At 41.9% G+C, this 18,511-nt stretch overlaps 1 protein-coding gene across 2 annotated transcripts in view; it reads right to left on the reverse strand.

Annotated features, from left to right (window-relative positions):
• LMX1A (LIM homeobox transcription factor 1 alpha) overlaps positions 1-18,511 on the reverse strand; it is a 189,911-nt gene that overhangs the window by 43,688 nt on the left and 127,712 nt on the right. For both annotated transcript variants that reach the window (XM_043962476.1, XM_043962477.1), the window contains one exon: positions 5,367-5,599. In XM_043962476.1, the coding sequence (XP_043818411.1) occupies positions 5,367-5,599 (233 nt within the window). The remainder of the gene's footprint in view (positions 1-5,366; positions 5,600-18,511) is intronic.

Here is an 18,511-nt window from a genome sequence, read left to right on the forward strand (position 1 = left end):
GAATGAACAGGTAGGTAGGGAGATAGATAGATAGAACAAATAAATAAATGGATAGGTTTATAAATAAATAAGTAGAGGAAGGAAGGAAGACAGTCCCTGCCCTCAAGAAGGTCATATTCCAATGGAAGAAACAACATACAAATTACTAAGTGTTGGCCAGATAATTCCAGGGTGAATTGGAGGTAATTTTAGAGGGAAGGAACTAGAGCTGAAAGGGACCAGGAAATGCCTCTTGGTGAATGTAGGTTTTGAGCTGATTCATGAAGAAGCCAGGAAAGCCAGGAGACACAGACATTTCTGTGGGGGCAGGCAAAGGAAGGAGAAGAGTACTCCAGGAATGGAGAACAACCAGCAAAAAGGCATAGTTGGGAAATGGAGTGTCATGTTTGAGTAACAGGAAGAAAGTCCACATTGCTAGGTTATAGAGTAATAAAGGAAAGGAAAGTCTAAAAAACATAGGAAAGCTAGGAAGGGGATGGGTTGTGAAGGTTTTAGAAGGCAAATAGGTTTTTATATTTGATCTGGGAAGTAATAAGGAGTCACTTAAATATATTGAGATGGGGTGGTGACATGATCAGACCTTCCCTTTAGAAAGATCACCTTGGCTACTATATAGAGGACGGACTGGGGCAGCCAGGTGGCACCGTAGTGCATAGAGTGCTGGGTCTGGAGTCAGGAAGACACTTCTAATTGAGTTCAAATCCCGCCTCGGACACTTACTAGCTATGTGGCATTGGGCAAGTCACTTAGCCCTGTTGGCCTCAGTTTCCTCATCTGTAAAATGAGTTGGAGCAGGAAATAGCAACCCACTCCAGTACCTCTGTCAAGAAAACCCCAAATGGGGTTAAGGAGAGTTGAACATGAGTTAAAAAACAAGACTGAACAACAACAAAGAATGGACTAGAGAGGAGAGAGAGACTTGGCCTGCACCTGGGTGGTGACAGCTGTGTCAGGAAAGAGAAGGGGAGGTACAGGAGAGATGTTTCAGAAATAGAAACAGCACTGGGCTGCAGGTGAAGTTGCCCTGTTGTTCTGACTAGTCCATTAGCTCTAAATTAGAAGTGGAGGAAAAGTGAACAGCTGGCTCTGTGGAGGATGTTAGGGGACAGGATTTGGTTTGCTGTATCGTGGAAGAAGGTTCCAAAAAGAAGGTCAGACCCTAGGCTTCTGAGCTGAAGATGGATTTCTAGTAAAATGGGCAATGAGGGTTAAGTGACTTGCCTAGGGTTACACAGCTAGTAAGTGTCCAGTGTCTGAGGCTGGATTTGAACTCAGGTCCTCCTGAATCCAGGGCCGGTGCTTTATCCACTGCACCACCTACCTGCCCCCAGACTTTGTTCTTAACAAGATGGTTTATGAGTACTCAGAAAAGGGAGAGGGGAGCACTTGATAACAAGGACACACTAAGCGCTATCAGGTTTACAAAAAGTCTGTTCTCGGTTACCCTCCGGGACAGGCAGCGCGGGTATTGTGCCCACTTTACAGATGGGGAAACTGAAGCTCAAAGAGGTTAATTTGTCACTTGACCAGGATCACATGGCCTGTGGTAATTGCCTGAAGCATGATTCGAATCCAGGTTTCCTAGATCCGAGCTACTTCAAATAATGTCACACAACATGCTGCCTCTTTGGAAAAGACCATCATCCTGGAGCTGTTGGAGAGACATAGAGAACAGTGCAGAAGACAGAGCAGTGGACTTGGGGGTCATGAGAGAGCGAGGTTCAAATCCCACCTTTGCCACTTATTGCCGGGTGACACTGAGCTAGACACTTAACCTCTTGGAGACTCGGTTTCTTAATATGTAAGATGGGGATAATCCCTCTACTATCTACTTCACAGGGTTGTTGTGAGGAAAGGGTTTTGTAAACCTTAAAGTGCTATATAAACATGAGCTATTATTCCCATTGTTTCCCCCCCCCCGGGAGGGGAGGGAGCAGGCTGAGATGCTTTCCTTCGTAACCCTGGCAACGGGAGGATTTGCCAGCCCGCTTGTTGGAAGTTTTCTGATGCTGGCTACAGAATCCATCACGACTTTAATAATTTTGCCTCAAGACCACAGGCAAAGCACAGACCCGGGGATGAAAGAAGAGTAGCTCAACAATGAGCAAACGCCCTGAGTCTGTTCCCAGTTCTACCAGGATTATAGAATCACAAAATTGCAGATTTCCAGAGTTTGAAGGGACAGGAAGGGTCTGTTGAGGCTGAACCAAACCTGAAAAATAAGTCCTTCTACAAGATGCTTGAAGAGGGGTCCTCCCGTCTTTGCCCAAAGACCTCCAAAAAGGTACTTGCTACATCCGCAGGCCTCCCCTTCCATGCTTGGCTAACTCTGTGAGGGAGAGATTCCTTAAATGGAACTGAAATTCTCATTTTGTAAATTCCACCCATTGCCCCACATTCCATCCTCCAGGGCCCAGCAGGACAAGGACGGTCGCCCCTTCAGGTGGCAGTTCTCTGAATGCTTGAAGATGGCTCTCACAGAGCCACTAATGCTTCTTTTTTTCCAGACTAAACATCCCAGTTTCTATAGCAGGGCCTGATTCACCATGAACTTGAGATCCTGATACCATCCTAGTTACCTTCCTCTGGATGCTCTTCAATTTATCAGTGTCCTTCCTAACTAAACACAATAATTTCCATGTGATCTAACCAGAGTATGGTAGTACTGTCTGAGCAACAACAATGTCTATACATTGTTCAGTCATGTCTGACTCTTTGTGACCGCATTTGGGAGTCTTTGAGCTTTGATACTAGAGGGGTTTTTCATTTCCTTCGCCAGCACATTTTACAGATGAGGAAACTGAGGCAAGCGGGATTAAGTGACTTGCCCAGGGTCACACAGCTAGTAAGGGTTGGAGGTGGGATTTGAACTCAGGAAGATGAGTCTTCATGACTCCAGGCCTAGTACTCTCTCCACTGTGCCCAATTGATTCCTTATTTAACATAGTTTCCAGATAAATCCCCATTTTGAGCACATTCCCCTGGACACGGTTCAGTTTAATCAATATTCTTCTGAAAATGTGTCCCAGATTGAACACAATACTCTAGACACATTTTGGATAATGCAGACTGAAATGGGATATTTTTTTCTGTGATAAACATGGGGGAGAAAGAGAGGATGGAGTAATTGGCATCAAGGTTTAGCCAAGGGGAAAATGAAGCAAAAGGCAATTTCGGAAGGTGTCTGTGGGAAGTATACAAGAACCCAGAGGGAACAAATAGGTTCTAACACTTAGAATCAAAGAGGTGGAGGGGATCCAAGGAATCCCCTAAGCAAACCCTTATACAGATCATTAATTCAGTCTACACAATTGTCAAGCCTCTAGTTAGAAACCTCCAATGATAAAGAACAAACTTTCTTTATTAACTCCTCATCTCCCTCCACTCCTGTCACAGGGCATCACATCCCACTTCATAGTCCTAATTGTTAGGAAATTTTTCCTTCTGTTGAGCTGCAGTTTGCCTCTCTCTGTAACATCCAGTTATTAGCCCTTGCCTTCTTGGGACAGATGGAATAATTATAATCCTACTTCCACAAGACAAAATTGCAAGTGTTTGAAAGCTACCATTCTTCCATCTGCCCCCTACCCCCCGATAGCTATGGAATTTGTGCAAATCACGAGACTCTCTTGGACTCAGTTTCCCATACTTAAAATGGGAATGATAATATTTTATAGCTTATTTCAAAAAGCTACTGGGGATGGGAAGTATTTTATAAACCTTAAAGTGGAAATATAGGTATGAGTAATTGTTACTGTAATAAGGAAAAATCTGTGGCACATGACTCTTTTGGGAGAAAAAACAATGGGGATTTGCAATCATAAAGTAAGTACAATAGAAGTTGTCATATAAAGAGTGATATACAAAGTATCCCAAAAGTCTTATTGCAATTTGAAATGATTAAAGCTTGAAGCTGCACTAAGACTTTTGGAACACTGTGTGTGTGTATGTGTGTACTTTGGTATATGCACACCAAATATATACATATAATATATACACATACACATATGTACATGCGTATAAATATGCACATATTTTTGTGTGTGCATATATGTATATGTGTGTGCATATATGTATATGTGTGTGCATATATGCGTGCCCACATGTATGTATACATATATTTGTATATATCTATATATAACAGCTTTCTGAAAGAAGGATTGTCATTGCCATTTCACAGATGAAAAGGTCTAAATGACATGGATGGGGGCCCCATAACTAGTGTGCAGAACACAGGATTCAAACTCAGGCTTTCTCAATGTCACATCTTCCACTCTTGTACCATGGCTGCTACAAAAACATTATAAAGGATTGTTCCTGGAAGCCTTTCTTTTACTGAGTCATGATGACCTCAGAACAGCTTCTCAGGCAGCATTAAATGAGAAGCTGAAATCAAAGAAATGATCATCCTTAGCCCATGTTTGTGTCTAATCAGAACTGTATGATGCTTATGTGGACGGTGTGGTTGGTTTTTTTTTTTTCATATTCCCACAATAGGACATAGACCTTTAAGAATCATGAAGGGCAGGAGCTAATGACTACCTTAAATAAAAGTGTGAGCCTCCAGTAAAAGATTTTTGCATAGAAGGATGAGAAACTAGAGACTGATCTTTCAGGAATCTAATTTTTATTACTCTTAACATTTCTATTACCATAGAGGGCATAACTGTCCTTCAAGTTACCTAGGCTTGCAACTCAGGTGTCTTGGTAGACCTCTGTCTCTGTCTCTGTCTCTTCTTTTTCTTTCCTTTTTTTTTTTTTTTTTTGCAGGGCAATGAGGGTTAAGTGACTTGCCCAAGGTCACACAGCTAGTAAGTGTCAAGTGTCTGAGGCCGGATTCGAACCCAGGTCCTCCTGAATCCACGGCCCACTGTGCTACCTAGCTGCCCTCTCACTCTCTCTTACCCTCTGTATTCAATTATTTGCTAAGTGCTATCAATTCTAACTTTGTAACAATCCAGTTGGAGTTTGGGGGGAAAATTAATTTTGTTCCATTTCTTCTGAAAAGGTAAAAATTGTTCTGAGACACTGTTCATTGCTCTTTCTTCTTTGCTTTCCACCTTTCTTCAGGGGAAGTCGGGGGTCATCATGGATCTTGGATAGGTAGAGGTGAAGTGGAAAAAGCAACTTTCCAGTTATACCCCCCAAAACACATTAATCACTGGCTAGAATGAAGTATACCCATTTTATGGATGGGAAATTGAGGAAAAGAGATGGTAAGTCATTCCCTAGGTTCACACTGAGTTTCTCCATAACATGTTCCAAGATCTAGGGTCTCCTGACTCCCAGCCCAGTTCCTTTTTTCATGATATATGCCTGGGCCATCCCCTTCCCATTCCCATTCTCACTCCCACCAGGCCACTTACCAGAGTCTGAAGCCACCGGGCTCACCAGACTGAGCAATTCTCGCTCCTTCTCATAGTCCCCCTTGCAGAGCAGTTGTCCTTCTTTCAGTACAAACTCATCTCCCTTTTGGAGTTGACGCTCACAGACACAGCAGCAGAAGCAGCTCAGGTGGTAAACACTTTTCTGGGCCCTCATGACAAACTCATTAGGCGCGATGGGCTCAAAACAGCCTCCACATTTGACAGCAAACAACCTGGAGGAGGCGAAACCAAGAACCCTCAGATTGAGAGAACACTGCCTTGGGGACCCCTCCCCCCCAAATCAGTCACACATAAAAAGTCCTATTGGGATTAGGACAATCTGGGTGAACCTCCTGAAAATCCAGGTGGCTCCTTGACATGGGGAAACTGAAAATCCATTTATTATCCAGTCATTCTAGCACTAGCATGAGGTTTTTTAATCAAATCGCATTAATTGGGGGGAGGAGGGAAAAGTGATGATATCAAATTAGTGGCCAGATTTAGGATAATATATGTACAAACTTTTTTTGAGGAGGAAGAGGATGAAATCAAACTCAAACTTTTTTTTTTAACATGAGAAATATTTCTCCCACTGTTAAATTAAACTCAAGTTAGTAACTTACACAAAACATCACAGACCACAATAATATTGGAGGCACCACCATTTCAGGTTGCATCTTTCTTTTCTTCTTTTTTTTTTTTTTTTTGGTGGGGCAATGAGAGTTGCCCAGGGTCACACAGCTAGTAAGTATCAAGTATCTGAGGCTGGATTTGAACTCAGGTCCTCCTGAATCCAGGGCCAGTGCTTTGTCTACTGAACCACCAGGCTGCCCTGAAGGCTGCATCTTAACTAATTCAGTTCTTCTCCTTAGCCTCTGGCTAGAGGCTAGAGTAGATAAGAAGCAACAGAGAGGAAAAGAGGGGTAGGGGAAATAAGGGAAGGAAGGAAGAAAGTTGAGCATGACAAAGACAAGATAGTGTGGAGATTGAGGAGCTTGATGGATTGTCCCAGAGAGAGGGGACAACCTGAAAATGAGGCCCAGGGAGTTCAAGGACCTCACCAATCTGGCTTCAATCTCGCTTTCCACCATTACCTAATACCATTCCTTTAGACTTGCCCTTCACTGTATCTGGACTGGTTTACTTCCTGTTCCTAGAAAAGGCTTTCCAACTCCATTAGCTCCACATGCCTTAGTTTGTATAGATTTGTTTGCATGTTGTCTCTCTCTTTAGATTGTAAGCTCCTTGAGGGCAGGGACCATCTTTTGCCTCTTTGTATCTCCAGTACTTAGCATAGTGAATGGCACATTACTGTTGTCTTTCAGTCTTTCAGTTGTGTAGGATTATCTTTGACCCCATGGGAGTCTCCTTGGCAAAGATGCTGAAAGAGTTTGTCATTTCCTTCTCCAGTGTGTCCCCATTTTACAGATGAGGAAGTGAGACAAATAGAGATCACACAGTTAATAAGTATCTGAGGCTGGATTTGAACTAAGATCTTCCTTACTCAGGGGCAGCTAGGTGGCGCAGTGGATAAAGTACTGGCCTTGGATTCAGGAGGACCTGAGTTCAAATTCAGCCTCAGACACTTGACACTAGCTGTGTGACCCTGGGCAAGTCACTTAACCCTCACTGCCCTGCAAAAACAAAAAACAAAAAAACAAAACCCAAAACAAAAAGATCTTCCTTAATGCAGGCCTGGTGCTCTACCCACTGTACCACCTAGCAGTCCTTCCTGGCACATAGTAGGTGCTTAATAAATGTTTATTAATAGATTTATTCATTCATTCAACAAACAAATATTTATTAAATTCTGAGCATTCTGTTCAAGCATTATCCAAAGTTAGAAAGCATATAATTATTGCTCTCATGGAATCCAGTAGAGAGGTAAAACTCACCAACACAAATAACTGTCTATAACCTTGCACTTTGGTTGCTACTGAGCCATCTACTTAGAAAATCTCCATTTCTCCTCTCTTCCTGTTCAACTCCAATTCATCCTTCAAGATTCAGAGTAACCCTAACTGCTTCCATGAAACTTTCCCTGATCATTCCAGCATGAATTGATTTTCCCCTATTCTGAATTTTCATCTTATTTCTTATCTTCACTAGTCATTATGAAATTAATTATAGGCTACATTAATTATATTCTGCCTTGTGATCATTGTGGAAGAAATGCCTGCGATGGTATAGATCACACAATTAGGTGCCTGATAAATAATTATTGATTTTATCTTCATTGATGTCTAGATTTCAATAATCTACCCTATTCCTGTCTACTCTTCTCAGGGTCACCAGAAACTCACAGAGTAGCTTAGTGCTCATGGCAAATTATATCGGACCTTTCATCTTGTCTTGTAGAAGCATGAACGATTATCAGAAGCCTCTGGGTTTGGAGACAGATGCTGTAGCAATTTGGTGTGTCTGGGAAAATACATTTTAAACAAAGAAGGTGCCCTTATCTCACTCTGTATGCCACTGGATGACAGGTGTAACGATTGGAATAACGCCACCTGCTGGATACTTACTGTAGAAGAGTTCTGCCCATGAAGCGAAGGTCTTTGAGGGCAAGACCAGGAGTCTTTTCTTTGGCGGGGAGGAAGTGACGCAGACTAGTGGGAGGAGGAAGGAAGAGACTGGCGCTGAGTCTCGGGCTTTTTTTCCTTTGGACTCTGGTGGAGAGCGGAGCTAGAAATGTGCTCTCCCTTTAATAGCTAGGAATTTAGGCCTTTTTCTCTCTCTTTACCAAATTCTTATTCTCCTTAATAAATGCTTAAAAGTCTAACTCTTGCTAAAGCTTATAATTTATTGGCGACCACTCATTAGATATTTTAGACAGTTTAGCTAGAATTTTAGCCCTTAACAGATGGCTGACCACGAAGAGGAAAGCTAACCCTCAGTCTTCTGATCTGCTGGTTGGGTAAGAAATTTCCCCTCCCTCTCCCTTTAACTGCTAAGTACTGGTGTACTGGCTGTGTTTTTCCTTTAAATTTTTTCGAATGGACCTTTTAAACTCCCTAATTACCCTATTTTTGATTTTAGTCTGTTTAACCAGACAAATGGGAGATAAGATCATGTTAATGCTTTGTTTTTGTGGATTTTCTATTTTTCTTTTTATTTTTGTTAAAAGAGCCAGCAACTTACTCACACAAGGAAATATCTCTCCCTCTCCCAACCATGCTTTTTCAGAGAAACCTGAAGAGATTCCTGCAGCTTTTCCCAGTTCTAACACTAATTGTTGCTCTAATTTTGCATGCCTGGAGGCAATGACCCACCCTCTAGAAGCTTTTAATCCCCTAGCACCTGGAGGCAAAGTGGGGGAAGAGGAATCCAGGCCTGAGTTCAAAATCAAGTCTGATTCAAATTGCGCTGGTCCCTCCCCTCCTCTCCAGACCCCACCCTCTACTCCTCCCATGGCCAAGCCCATTGCTTCCCCAGCCCGGGAAGTCCAAAGATCTAATGCTCATGCGCAACTTTCTCTAACTACATTTGCAGCTTCAGGCTCAGCCCTTCCCCAGCCTGGCTGTGCTTTTGAGACAATCTTAGAAAACTCTTTAAATTCCAGATATGCTCGTTTTGTTCATAATTTTGCTAACCTGCTTTTGTCTTTAATTAGTAATCTTATAAAGCGTTTGTATGGTGAAAAGCCCGACAGACAATATAGAGGGGTTAAAGAAGAAAAACTTAAGCTGAATAAGAATGACAATCATCACCATAGTTCAAGACTCCGCTTCTTTTGCCATGGAAGGGTACATATTTTACAGAAATGTAGAAGTAAGCAGCAAGGTATTGATATGAGTATTGGGGATTTTAGATATCGGAATCAAAAGTGTTCTGAATTCACTCAGATTATTAATGTCAGTTCAGAGGTTACATAGGATTTCTATGCTATTACATCTACATTTTGAAATTAATGGTATGGGTTTATTTTCATAGAGATTTTCATGCTTTTGAGATTGTGTTTTATACTTAGTTTTTAAAACAAGGAGAATATTTGTAAAAGCTTTTTATAGTCATGTGATCAAGTTTATATTTTATAATACTCTTATTGATATTAAGTTCATATTCATTTAGACTTCCTTAGTTTGAATTTCATTGTCTTTTATTGTTCCATGTGTATTTTCTTCTATTCATTTGTCTATCTAATTTTGAAACATTGCAAGATGGTTTTGATTTTATTATACAATGTTAATTCTGGGAGTATTGTGCTCCCATATTCTGAGTTGTTTGTTTTTGTTATTTTTTCTCAACTGATTATTTGATCAAACTCTTTAAAGCATTTCCGTGGCAAATTGGTTGCCATGGCAAGTGTAAATTGATTCTAGAAGTATTATTTTTGATAAGCATATTCCCAAAAAAAAAAAAAAAAAGAGGGGAACATTTGTAAAAGTTTTCTATTTTCAAAAAAAAAAGTTCTTTGAGATTCTGTTGTGCTTTAACTTATATTTAAATATGTTCAGATTTTTCACAAAAGTAATTGTATACTAAGTAAAAAAGGGTATTATTTGAAATTGTTGCATAATTATATATTGTGTTCTGAGTCAAGATGTATTCACATTTTTTGCAATCATTTATTATCCTCAATTTTTAAATCCATATGAGACTTGGATTATGGGAACTTATCATTTAAGACACTAATTACCTTTATTCTGAGTTATCAGATGCCAGTTGGCCAAGGTGCCATCCAATCACAAGAGGAATACATGCAAGAGCAGACACTGAACTGTCACATGAGGGGAGACATGCATGAAGTCAAGGTATGGCCGAGGGAACGGCTTTTGACAAATGTTGAGGTTGGATTCTCTTGGTTTAATATTTTATTTTATTTTTCCCCACAATATTGTACAGATGGCTGGAAGTATTCATCCCACCCATCTCACTTCTACACCTGGCTTCCATGCTCCCTCCTATATGCCTGATGCCATGGACATCTCAGTCCCATGCATCTGATTAAGTCTGACTCAGTTTCTTCCAATATGTTCGGTGGCATGGACATATATTCCATCCACCTATTTTAAGCCTGGCATACTGTATGGGCAGTACATATTGCTCAAGTGTGGGAATGCTCATATCCCATCATTTCTCTGTTCTTTTATGGTAACCCCCATAATTATCTCAGGTGTCATGATAAATACAGTGTTGAATTTGGCCTTGACACCTGTTACCAATTATATTAGATTTTTTAATTTCTCATAATGGCATGAGGATAATTAGGCAGATGATGCAAAAAGTGATGAAACAAAGATAAAAATTATTTTTAAAAATTAATATCGCAGCAATTGTCTTCTCAAATACCCTCCATAAGGGGGGACTATAGTAATATTATAATTTTAAAGAATGTTTCAATTTTTGTTTTATTATATGTTTCATGTGTAACAACTAAGATTCTGTATTCCCTTAGACATGTTTTTGAGAACTTTCATTGTTTGATTTGATTATTGACAAAGCTATTTTAAAGTTGTGTTAAGCTCAATTTTGTAGGAAGTTTTCCTGGCTGATTACCAGCATCCACACATCAACCCCTGAAAAGACTTCCATTCCACGACTACACCTAGAGGACATCTGAGAAAAGACTTTCAGAGACTTTAAATGAACAGTTTTGATTTGTTGTTTTTGTTGTGTTTTTTTTTCTCTTTCTGTTATAATATACACCATCTGTAACATGTATTCTCTGCAGAGGCCCTCCCTTTGCAAGACCAATGTCAAAGCGTCGGTTCATGAGGACAAAAAAAAAAAATCACCCCTCTGGACAAAACTTTCCTCTCTTCCTTTTCTATATTGTTGTTCACATATTATTAGTTAGCAATAGTTATTATATTCTTTTTACTGTTCCGTCAAGGAAACATTTTCTTGAGGAACAACAGGGGGGACTGTAACGATTGGAATAACGCCACCTGCTGGATACTTACTGTAGAAGAGTTCTGCCCATGAAGCGAAGGTCTTTGAGGGCAAGACCAGGAGTCTTTTCTTTGGCGGGGAGGAAGTGACGCAGACTAGTGGGAGGAGGAAGGAAGAGACTGGCGCTGAGTCTCGGGCTTTTTTTCCTTTGGACTCTGGTGGAGAGCGGAGCTAGAAATGTGCTCTCCCTTTAATAGCTAGGAATTTAGGCCTTTTTCTCTCTCTTTACCAAATTCTTATTCTCCTTAATAAATGCTTAAAAGTCTAACTCTTGCTAAAGCTTATAATTTATTGGCGACCACTCATTAGATATTTTAGACAGTTTAGCTAGAATTTTAGCCCTTAACACAGGGGAGGGTATGGATGGGTCAGATTAGAGCAGGATCACACAGTTAGTAAATTGTTTGAAGCTGGATTGGAGTTCCGGCCTTCCTGACTCTCAGTCCAATGTTCTAAATAGTACAAACCAAGTATGGTTGTGCTATTTTTTCTCTAAGGATCCTTCTCGCTCTAAAAACCTGATCCTCTGATTCTAAATTCATGAAGTATTGAGAAGATAGAGAGTTAGTGCCCAGTGGTCATAGTTGTCATAGTGAGGTGGGCTTCATGTGGAAAACTTCCCAGAAAAGGAGAATTCTAAAGGCAGAGGAGGAAGGAGAAAGAAGTGTTAATGGTGGAACAGCAGGGACAAGGGAGAAAGGCTTTCCAGGGGAGCAGAATGATGGGGGATGCAGAGGCAAGCCTCCTGGGGCTCCCTCCCAGGAATAACTACCCCCAGACAGAGGCCAGTCTGACAGAAGCATCATTCCTTCTGACAGTGAATTGAGATCAGTTCAAGGATTGAAATGGAAAGCTCTCTCCCAATTCTGATTTGAGCCCTGGACACTCCCTCACATAGATGCCTCTTGTACCCTTCTTCCTACAGAACTAGGCACCCTGCTCCAGACCACAGGAAAATCTCTCTCCACACTAACCCTGATCCTTCCCCCATCATCCCCAGAAAGAAAGAAGACATCTGGGGATCAGAGGCTGTTCTTCTTCTTGTTGCCATTTGCCCTTCGTTCTCGAAGAGGACCGCGACAAATGTTGTGACTTTCAATGAATTTGATTTAAGTGAGGAAAGGCTGTGCAAAGTCACCAGTCTCACTCTCTCCTCCAGAGCCATCTGGGTCTAGTGGCAAGATATATTATCAAGACAACTAGAGATATCCCCAGATGTTTAAGGCAACTGGGGTTAAGTGAGTCGCCCAGGATCACACAGTAAGTGTCTGAGGTGAGATTTGAACTCAGGTTCTCCCAACTTCCGGGTCAGTGCTCTATCCACTGTGTCCCCCCCCCCCAGTTGCCCCAGGAAGCAGAAGCAGCAGTGGAAGCAATGAAGAGCTTACTTTTGCTAATATGAGGATGGGTCTAGGGATCCCCACATCTATCAATCATTTTGAAATCACTCTTCTCACAACAACCTTGTAGGCTTAGTGATGCAAGTATGATTGTCCATGTATTACCGATGAGAAAAGAGATTCAGAGAGTCTGAGTGTTTTCCCTGGAGTCACACAGTCAGAAAGTATTTTGTCTGTCATTTGAACTAGCCTCTCCATATATCAAATCCAGCATTCCTTCTTCTACACCACCTAACTCTATCCACCCCCTGTTCCTTTCCCTCTTCCAATCCCTTTTACAGAGTGGTTGCTGATGGGGGCAGCTAGGTGGCGCAGTGGATAGAGAACCAGCCCTGGATTCAGGAGGACCTGAGTTCAAATCCAGCCTCAGACAATTGACACTTACTAGCTGTGTCACTTAATCCCAATTGCCTCACATACACAAAAAAAATGAATTAATAACAGAGTGGTTGCTGAGGGTGGGTTTCTTCATTATGCCTTGTAACACCAGAGCCCTGGGCATTTGCCTCTCCCTTCCTAACCCTAAAGTTATATGATCTACTGTATTGGACCCATGCACACATGTGTATACACATACACACACACACACACACACACACACACACTCATCATCTCTTGTGTGTTGAGACTACATTTGTTTGCCAACCTGAGCAAACTAATCAAGCTCCTTCCAGGAGACGGCCAAAGTCCCTTTGTCCCTGGGCCCTCCTTCTCCTCCCCTTCCCCTGGAATGAACTGTGAAACAGACTCAGGACAAACGCTCCCAGAGAGTCAACAAGCATTTGAGAATCGACAGCAGCAGGTGGGAGCATCTGTGCTTGTCCAACTTCAAGCCTGTTAATCTCCTCTCCCCCCTTCACCATCCCCCATGTCTATGACTTCCCCCAAGCTGGAGAGGGGGATTTGAATGGGGGTAGCCCAATAAAGGAACATGCCATGTTGACTCAAGAGTGACAGGAGGAAGTGTCGGGAGGGACCCAACTCATGTCCTGCAATAGTCGTGACAGGAGAAGAGATTACTGATGTAGATGGGTCCATTTCCCTTTCTCTGGGGCCCTCCTTGAGAAACTGGGGCCATCAGCCTCTCCTTTCTGTGCCCGGACCCAGCCCACAGACAATTTACCTTTCTACCACCAGCGACCACCAAGCCCATTATTGATCCAAAGAGAGAAGGAACATGCATTTCAACACCTGTTTGCCAGATGTGTACACAGCTGTATGGGTTCCACTGTGGATCCAGCTGCCGAATACATGCCTCCCACCAGTTGTTTTCTCTAAGGCTCAACCAAGCAGAGGAAAGGATTTGTTCAAAAGTCCAAGTCGTAATTAAAACACAGCCTGTCTTTTCGTGCTGCCCTGAGTGGTTTCCTCCATGGTAACTTCCCCCTTTGAATGTTAATGAAACTTCACTGTGGGTAGAGAGCCCGGCAGACTGGCAGAGCCTTGAAGAACCAAACATGGCTTACCAATATTCTCAGCTCCTTCAGAGAACCAGGAAGCTCTCCTTTTATCTCTAGAATTTCTCCTGCCCCCAGTTGTTTTGCAAGGGATTCCTTCCTGCTTTCTATGCCAGGGACTTGCTGAAGCCAAAGGAGTAGGTGCTGGCTGGCACTTCTTTCAAACCCCAATTTGCATAGGTAGAAGACTGATCACCACCCTGGAAACAGTGTACTAGACTTCAAGAAGCAAGAGTCAATTTCCAATCCCAGTTCTGCCATGATTTAGCAGACTAGCCTTGGGCAAGTCATGATATCTCATGGCTTCTTAAACTAGGCTCCGGATTCCCCAAAGGGTCCTTGGATAGGTTTCGGGGACTCTGTAACCTCAGATGGGGGAAAAAGTATATTTATTTCCAATAACCTTTTACTAAAATGTAACATTTCCTTCAGTTACTTTAAAATGTTATTCCAAAGAATGCACAGGCTTCGCCAGACTTCCAGAGGCATTCACGATGCTAAAGATGGTGGCAAACTTCAGCTCTACTCATCTTAAGAACTGTTTTCATACCTGTAAAATGAGGAAGTCAGACCAGATGGATTCTAAGGTCCCTTCCAGATCTAACACTTTATGCATTGTGGGAAGAAAAGAAAACCACCAGCCTACTACCACGCATGTCCAGAATGGACATCAAACTTCTTCAACCAGAAACTATGGAGGGCTCAGCTGAATCCAGCATACTCACATAGCTTAGGTAGATTGACCTATGAGAGCCAGTACATGAAGCATGGGCAGATATTCTCTGTCAGCTTCCAGTACAATCATGTAAACACTTGGTGGGATCTTTTTTTTTATTGGTCAGAAATGGGAGGCATTGAACTAGGACTGAGTATGAATACAGAAGGTGTAATGAGCATTGCTTGGGCTATTTCCTTTGTGGCTCCCATCAAGGCAGGGCTCCTCTCAGCTCTTTCTGGGAGAGGAGCAGCTGTCTATATTCTCCTAACTGATCACTGGACATACCTGGATACATGTATTCACTGATAGTTTTGTCTTTATACTTTCCTGATCTTAGGCAAGTGTGTATCCCAAGATGGGAGTGGCAAGCTGGTGAGTTTATGAGGTACTGAGGTCCCACCAGAATCGGGAGCAGAATCCGCCAGAACTAGCAGTAGCTATAGGAGTCAAGATGGTGACAAAGCACCAACCTAAAGGTGAACACATCCACCCAGAAACCTTATTAAGGATTGCAAGGTCTGGAGAGATTCCAGGGTGTAAAATGAGAGACCTAACCCAGCAGCTGATGTGCTCAGCCCAGCCCAGCCCAGCAGAGGCTGACCTGCCCAGCAGAGAGCTTCATTTAAGGGTAATGTTGTTGTTGTCATTGTTTGTCCTTTTTCAAAGAGGACCATGACATCAGGGTGATGTCATGACTTGCACTGAATTGGATTTAAGTGAGGGAGAGCTATGAAAGGTCACCAACCTCACTCTATCCTCCAGAGCCATCTGGGTCCAGTGGGAAGATATACATCAGGATGACTAGAGATGGCCCTGAATGTTTAAGGAGATTGGGGTTAAGTGACTTACCCAAGGTCACACAACTAGTAAGTGAAGTGAGATTTGAACTTAGCTCCTCCCAACTTCAGGACCAGTGCTCTATCCACTGTGCCACCTAACTACCCCAATGTTGTAAGAGCTCCTTGAAAGGAGAAAAGGCCTTCTATGGCCAGGAGTTGAGAAGTGCACCTGGGACATACTCGTCCTCTACCCCAGTAGTGTAAAATGGAAATAGAAAGGAATACTTGGGGGGCACACATTGATTTAGAAAACCACAAATTCAGCTATTATATTTTCATTTATTTTGCTAATCATTTCTCAATTATGTTTTAATCTGGTTCGAGCTACACTCCAAGTCTTCCTAACTCCATCCCTGGCTCTTTATCTACTGGGACAACTAATATCAAACATGTGTTCAGAACTACCTGGCTCCAAGTTCTGGGCCTTCTTTGTAACTTCCTCATAAAGCCTCAGGTTAAGAAATATAGCCTTAAACAAATTATTGCTTTTCTTCATAAAAATAACTAGTATTTATATAGTACTTTAATGCTTTCAAAATACTTTACAAATATCCCATTTTCATCTTCACAACCCTGTGAGGTAGGAGCTATTATTAACCCCCTTGTACGGATGAGGAAACTGATTTGCTCAGGGTCACTCACCTGAGTTACTAAGTATTTGAGTCTGGATTTGAACTCATGTTTTCTGAACTCCAGATCTAGTACTCTCTCCACAGTGCCTCTTAGTATCTTGGTGAATCAACATTTAAGACTTTCCGGCAGTGGGAAGCTAGGTGGCACCGTGGATAAATCACCAGCCCTAGATTCAGGAGGACCTGAGTTCAAATCCAGCCTCAGACACTTGATGCTTATTAGCTGTATGACCCTGGGCAAGTCACTTAACCCTCATTTCCCTGTAAAAAAAAAAAAGACTTTCCCCCATTGGTTAAAACCAATCCTATAGAGAGATGAGTGGTTGCTAGTGAGTGGTAGGTAGTTGAGTCAATTATTGGTGGCAGTCTTTATATTGAGCCAAAATTTGCCTCTCCAAATCTTCCCCCCATTGATCTTTTGCAACTAACTTCCTGAATGACCTTAAACAAATCATCTAAGCCCTCTAATCCTCAATTTCCTTATCTATATGAAACAAGATTATTGTACTAGCTGATCCCTAAGGGCCTGTGTATCTCTAAATTTTATGATAGTTCTGCCCCCTAAGTTTAAGCAAAATAAGTCTGGTCCCTCTTTTGCATGATGATTCTTAGAAAGCTATCCTATAAACCATCCCCTAAGCCCATACACCCAAGTATTCTCTTCTTAAGCCTGAACATTCCTCATTGCTTCAACTGCTTTTCACACATCAATCTTTCACATTCTCACGCAACCCAATTCTTCATGACAAGAGCTCTAGATGGCTACTGCTCTTTCCAAAATGTAGTACCCATTATTGGATGAAAGACTATAGATGTACAGTACTTTCTTATTCTGGATGCTATGTTTCTATTAATACAAACTTCCTCTCTGAATCTCTTTCACATTTTATTTATCATCTCCCTTTCTTTGCTTTCCACTGCCTATTGTTTTATAAAAATCTAGTAGCTTCAATGAGTGTCATTTAGCATCATTGGCAACTCTAAATCCTAAAAAGATTATTACCTTTTTTGTAAAAGAATATACCCTCTGAGGTACTTGGATCTTACCCCCTTCCTATCTACTTTGTGTTCACTTCTAAATTCCATTTCACAAACATTTATTAAGCAACTCCTGGGGGCATGAGATTGTGCCACATAATGGAAATGATGCAAAGTTTAGGTGTAGCCTTGCAGGTTCTTAAGCAGAAATTCTCAGACTTATCTTCTATCATAGACGCAAGCTGCTTCCTAGTAAGTATGCTGAATATCAATGGGATTGCTTTCAGGTTTGTTTGATATAATGCATGGACCACCTGGCTGCTGCTACTACTACAACAAGCTATACTGGAAGATATCACTATAATTAGAATGATTTCAATGGATAATCTCCAAGTTTCATTCCAGATCATAAATTCTACGATGTAGGACAGAAAAAAAAAGATTATTGAAAAAGGAGTTGCACTAGCTGCAAACTCCATGAAGGTAGGGGCTGTGTCATTCTTTTTTTCTGATTTATAGCTCCAGTCCCTAGCACAATGTATCCCATTAATAGGCACTTGCATTTGTTGACTTTGATTGGGAACTAGAAGATCCAGGCCTCAGTCTTACCCCAATTCACTGCGTGACTTTAGGTAGGTGATTTCTCCACTCTGAGACTCAGTTTACAATATGAACACATATCTCTATTCCAGGGCTACCATTCTAAGATTCAAAGATACTAGCATTTTATGATGGGGAATTGTGATATTAGCCAGCAAATTGTTTCCACCCTCTCCACTAGGGGGCCGTATAACAACACTCATCCACTCAACATCCAACCGTCATTGACAGCTTAAGGTCATCCAGACACAATCAAGTACTGGCTATCTGCCAAAGCTGTCGATCAGAGAAATCTGGTGCTGGGAGTCTGAGAGTCCACATAGTTACTGCACGTGGAGGAGAAAGGGCAGGAGAAGAGGACACAAAAGACTGAAAGCATCACTTCTGGTCATAGACATCATTCAAGTTTTTCAGCTCTCATAAGGTCCTTGTCCTTGAGGCTGAGCCAACACTGTCCTAATAAACAACTCATGCGTTCAGTACTGGAAGTGGTGGGAAAGTCTGTAGGGACAATAGAAGGGGCAGTATCTTCTATGGCAGGCAGAGCTTCATGACTCCATAATGGTGAGAAAAAGGAGAACAATGGGTAGCTGGCACCGGCAGTCAGAAAATCCTATCTCCTGTGG

Source organism: Dromiciops gliroides, chromosome 4, assembly GCF_019393635.1.
Source record: "Dromiciops gliroides isolate mDroGli1 chromosome 4, mDroGli1.pri, whole genome shotgun sequence".
In the NCBI taxonomy this organism is placed as follows: domain Eukaryota; kingdom Metazoa; phylum Chordata; class Mammalia; order Microbiotheria; family Microbiotheriidae; genus Dromiciops; species Dromiciops gliroides.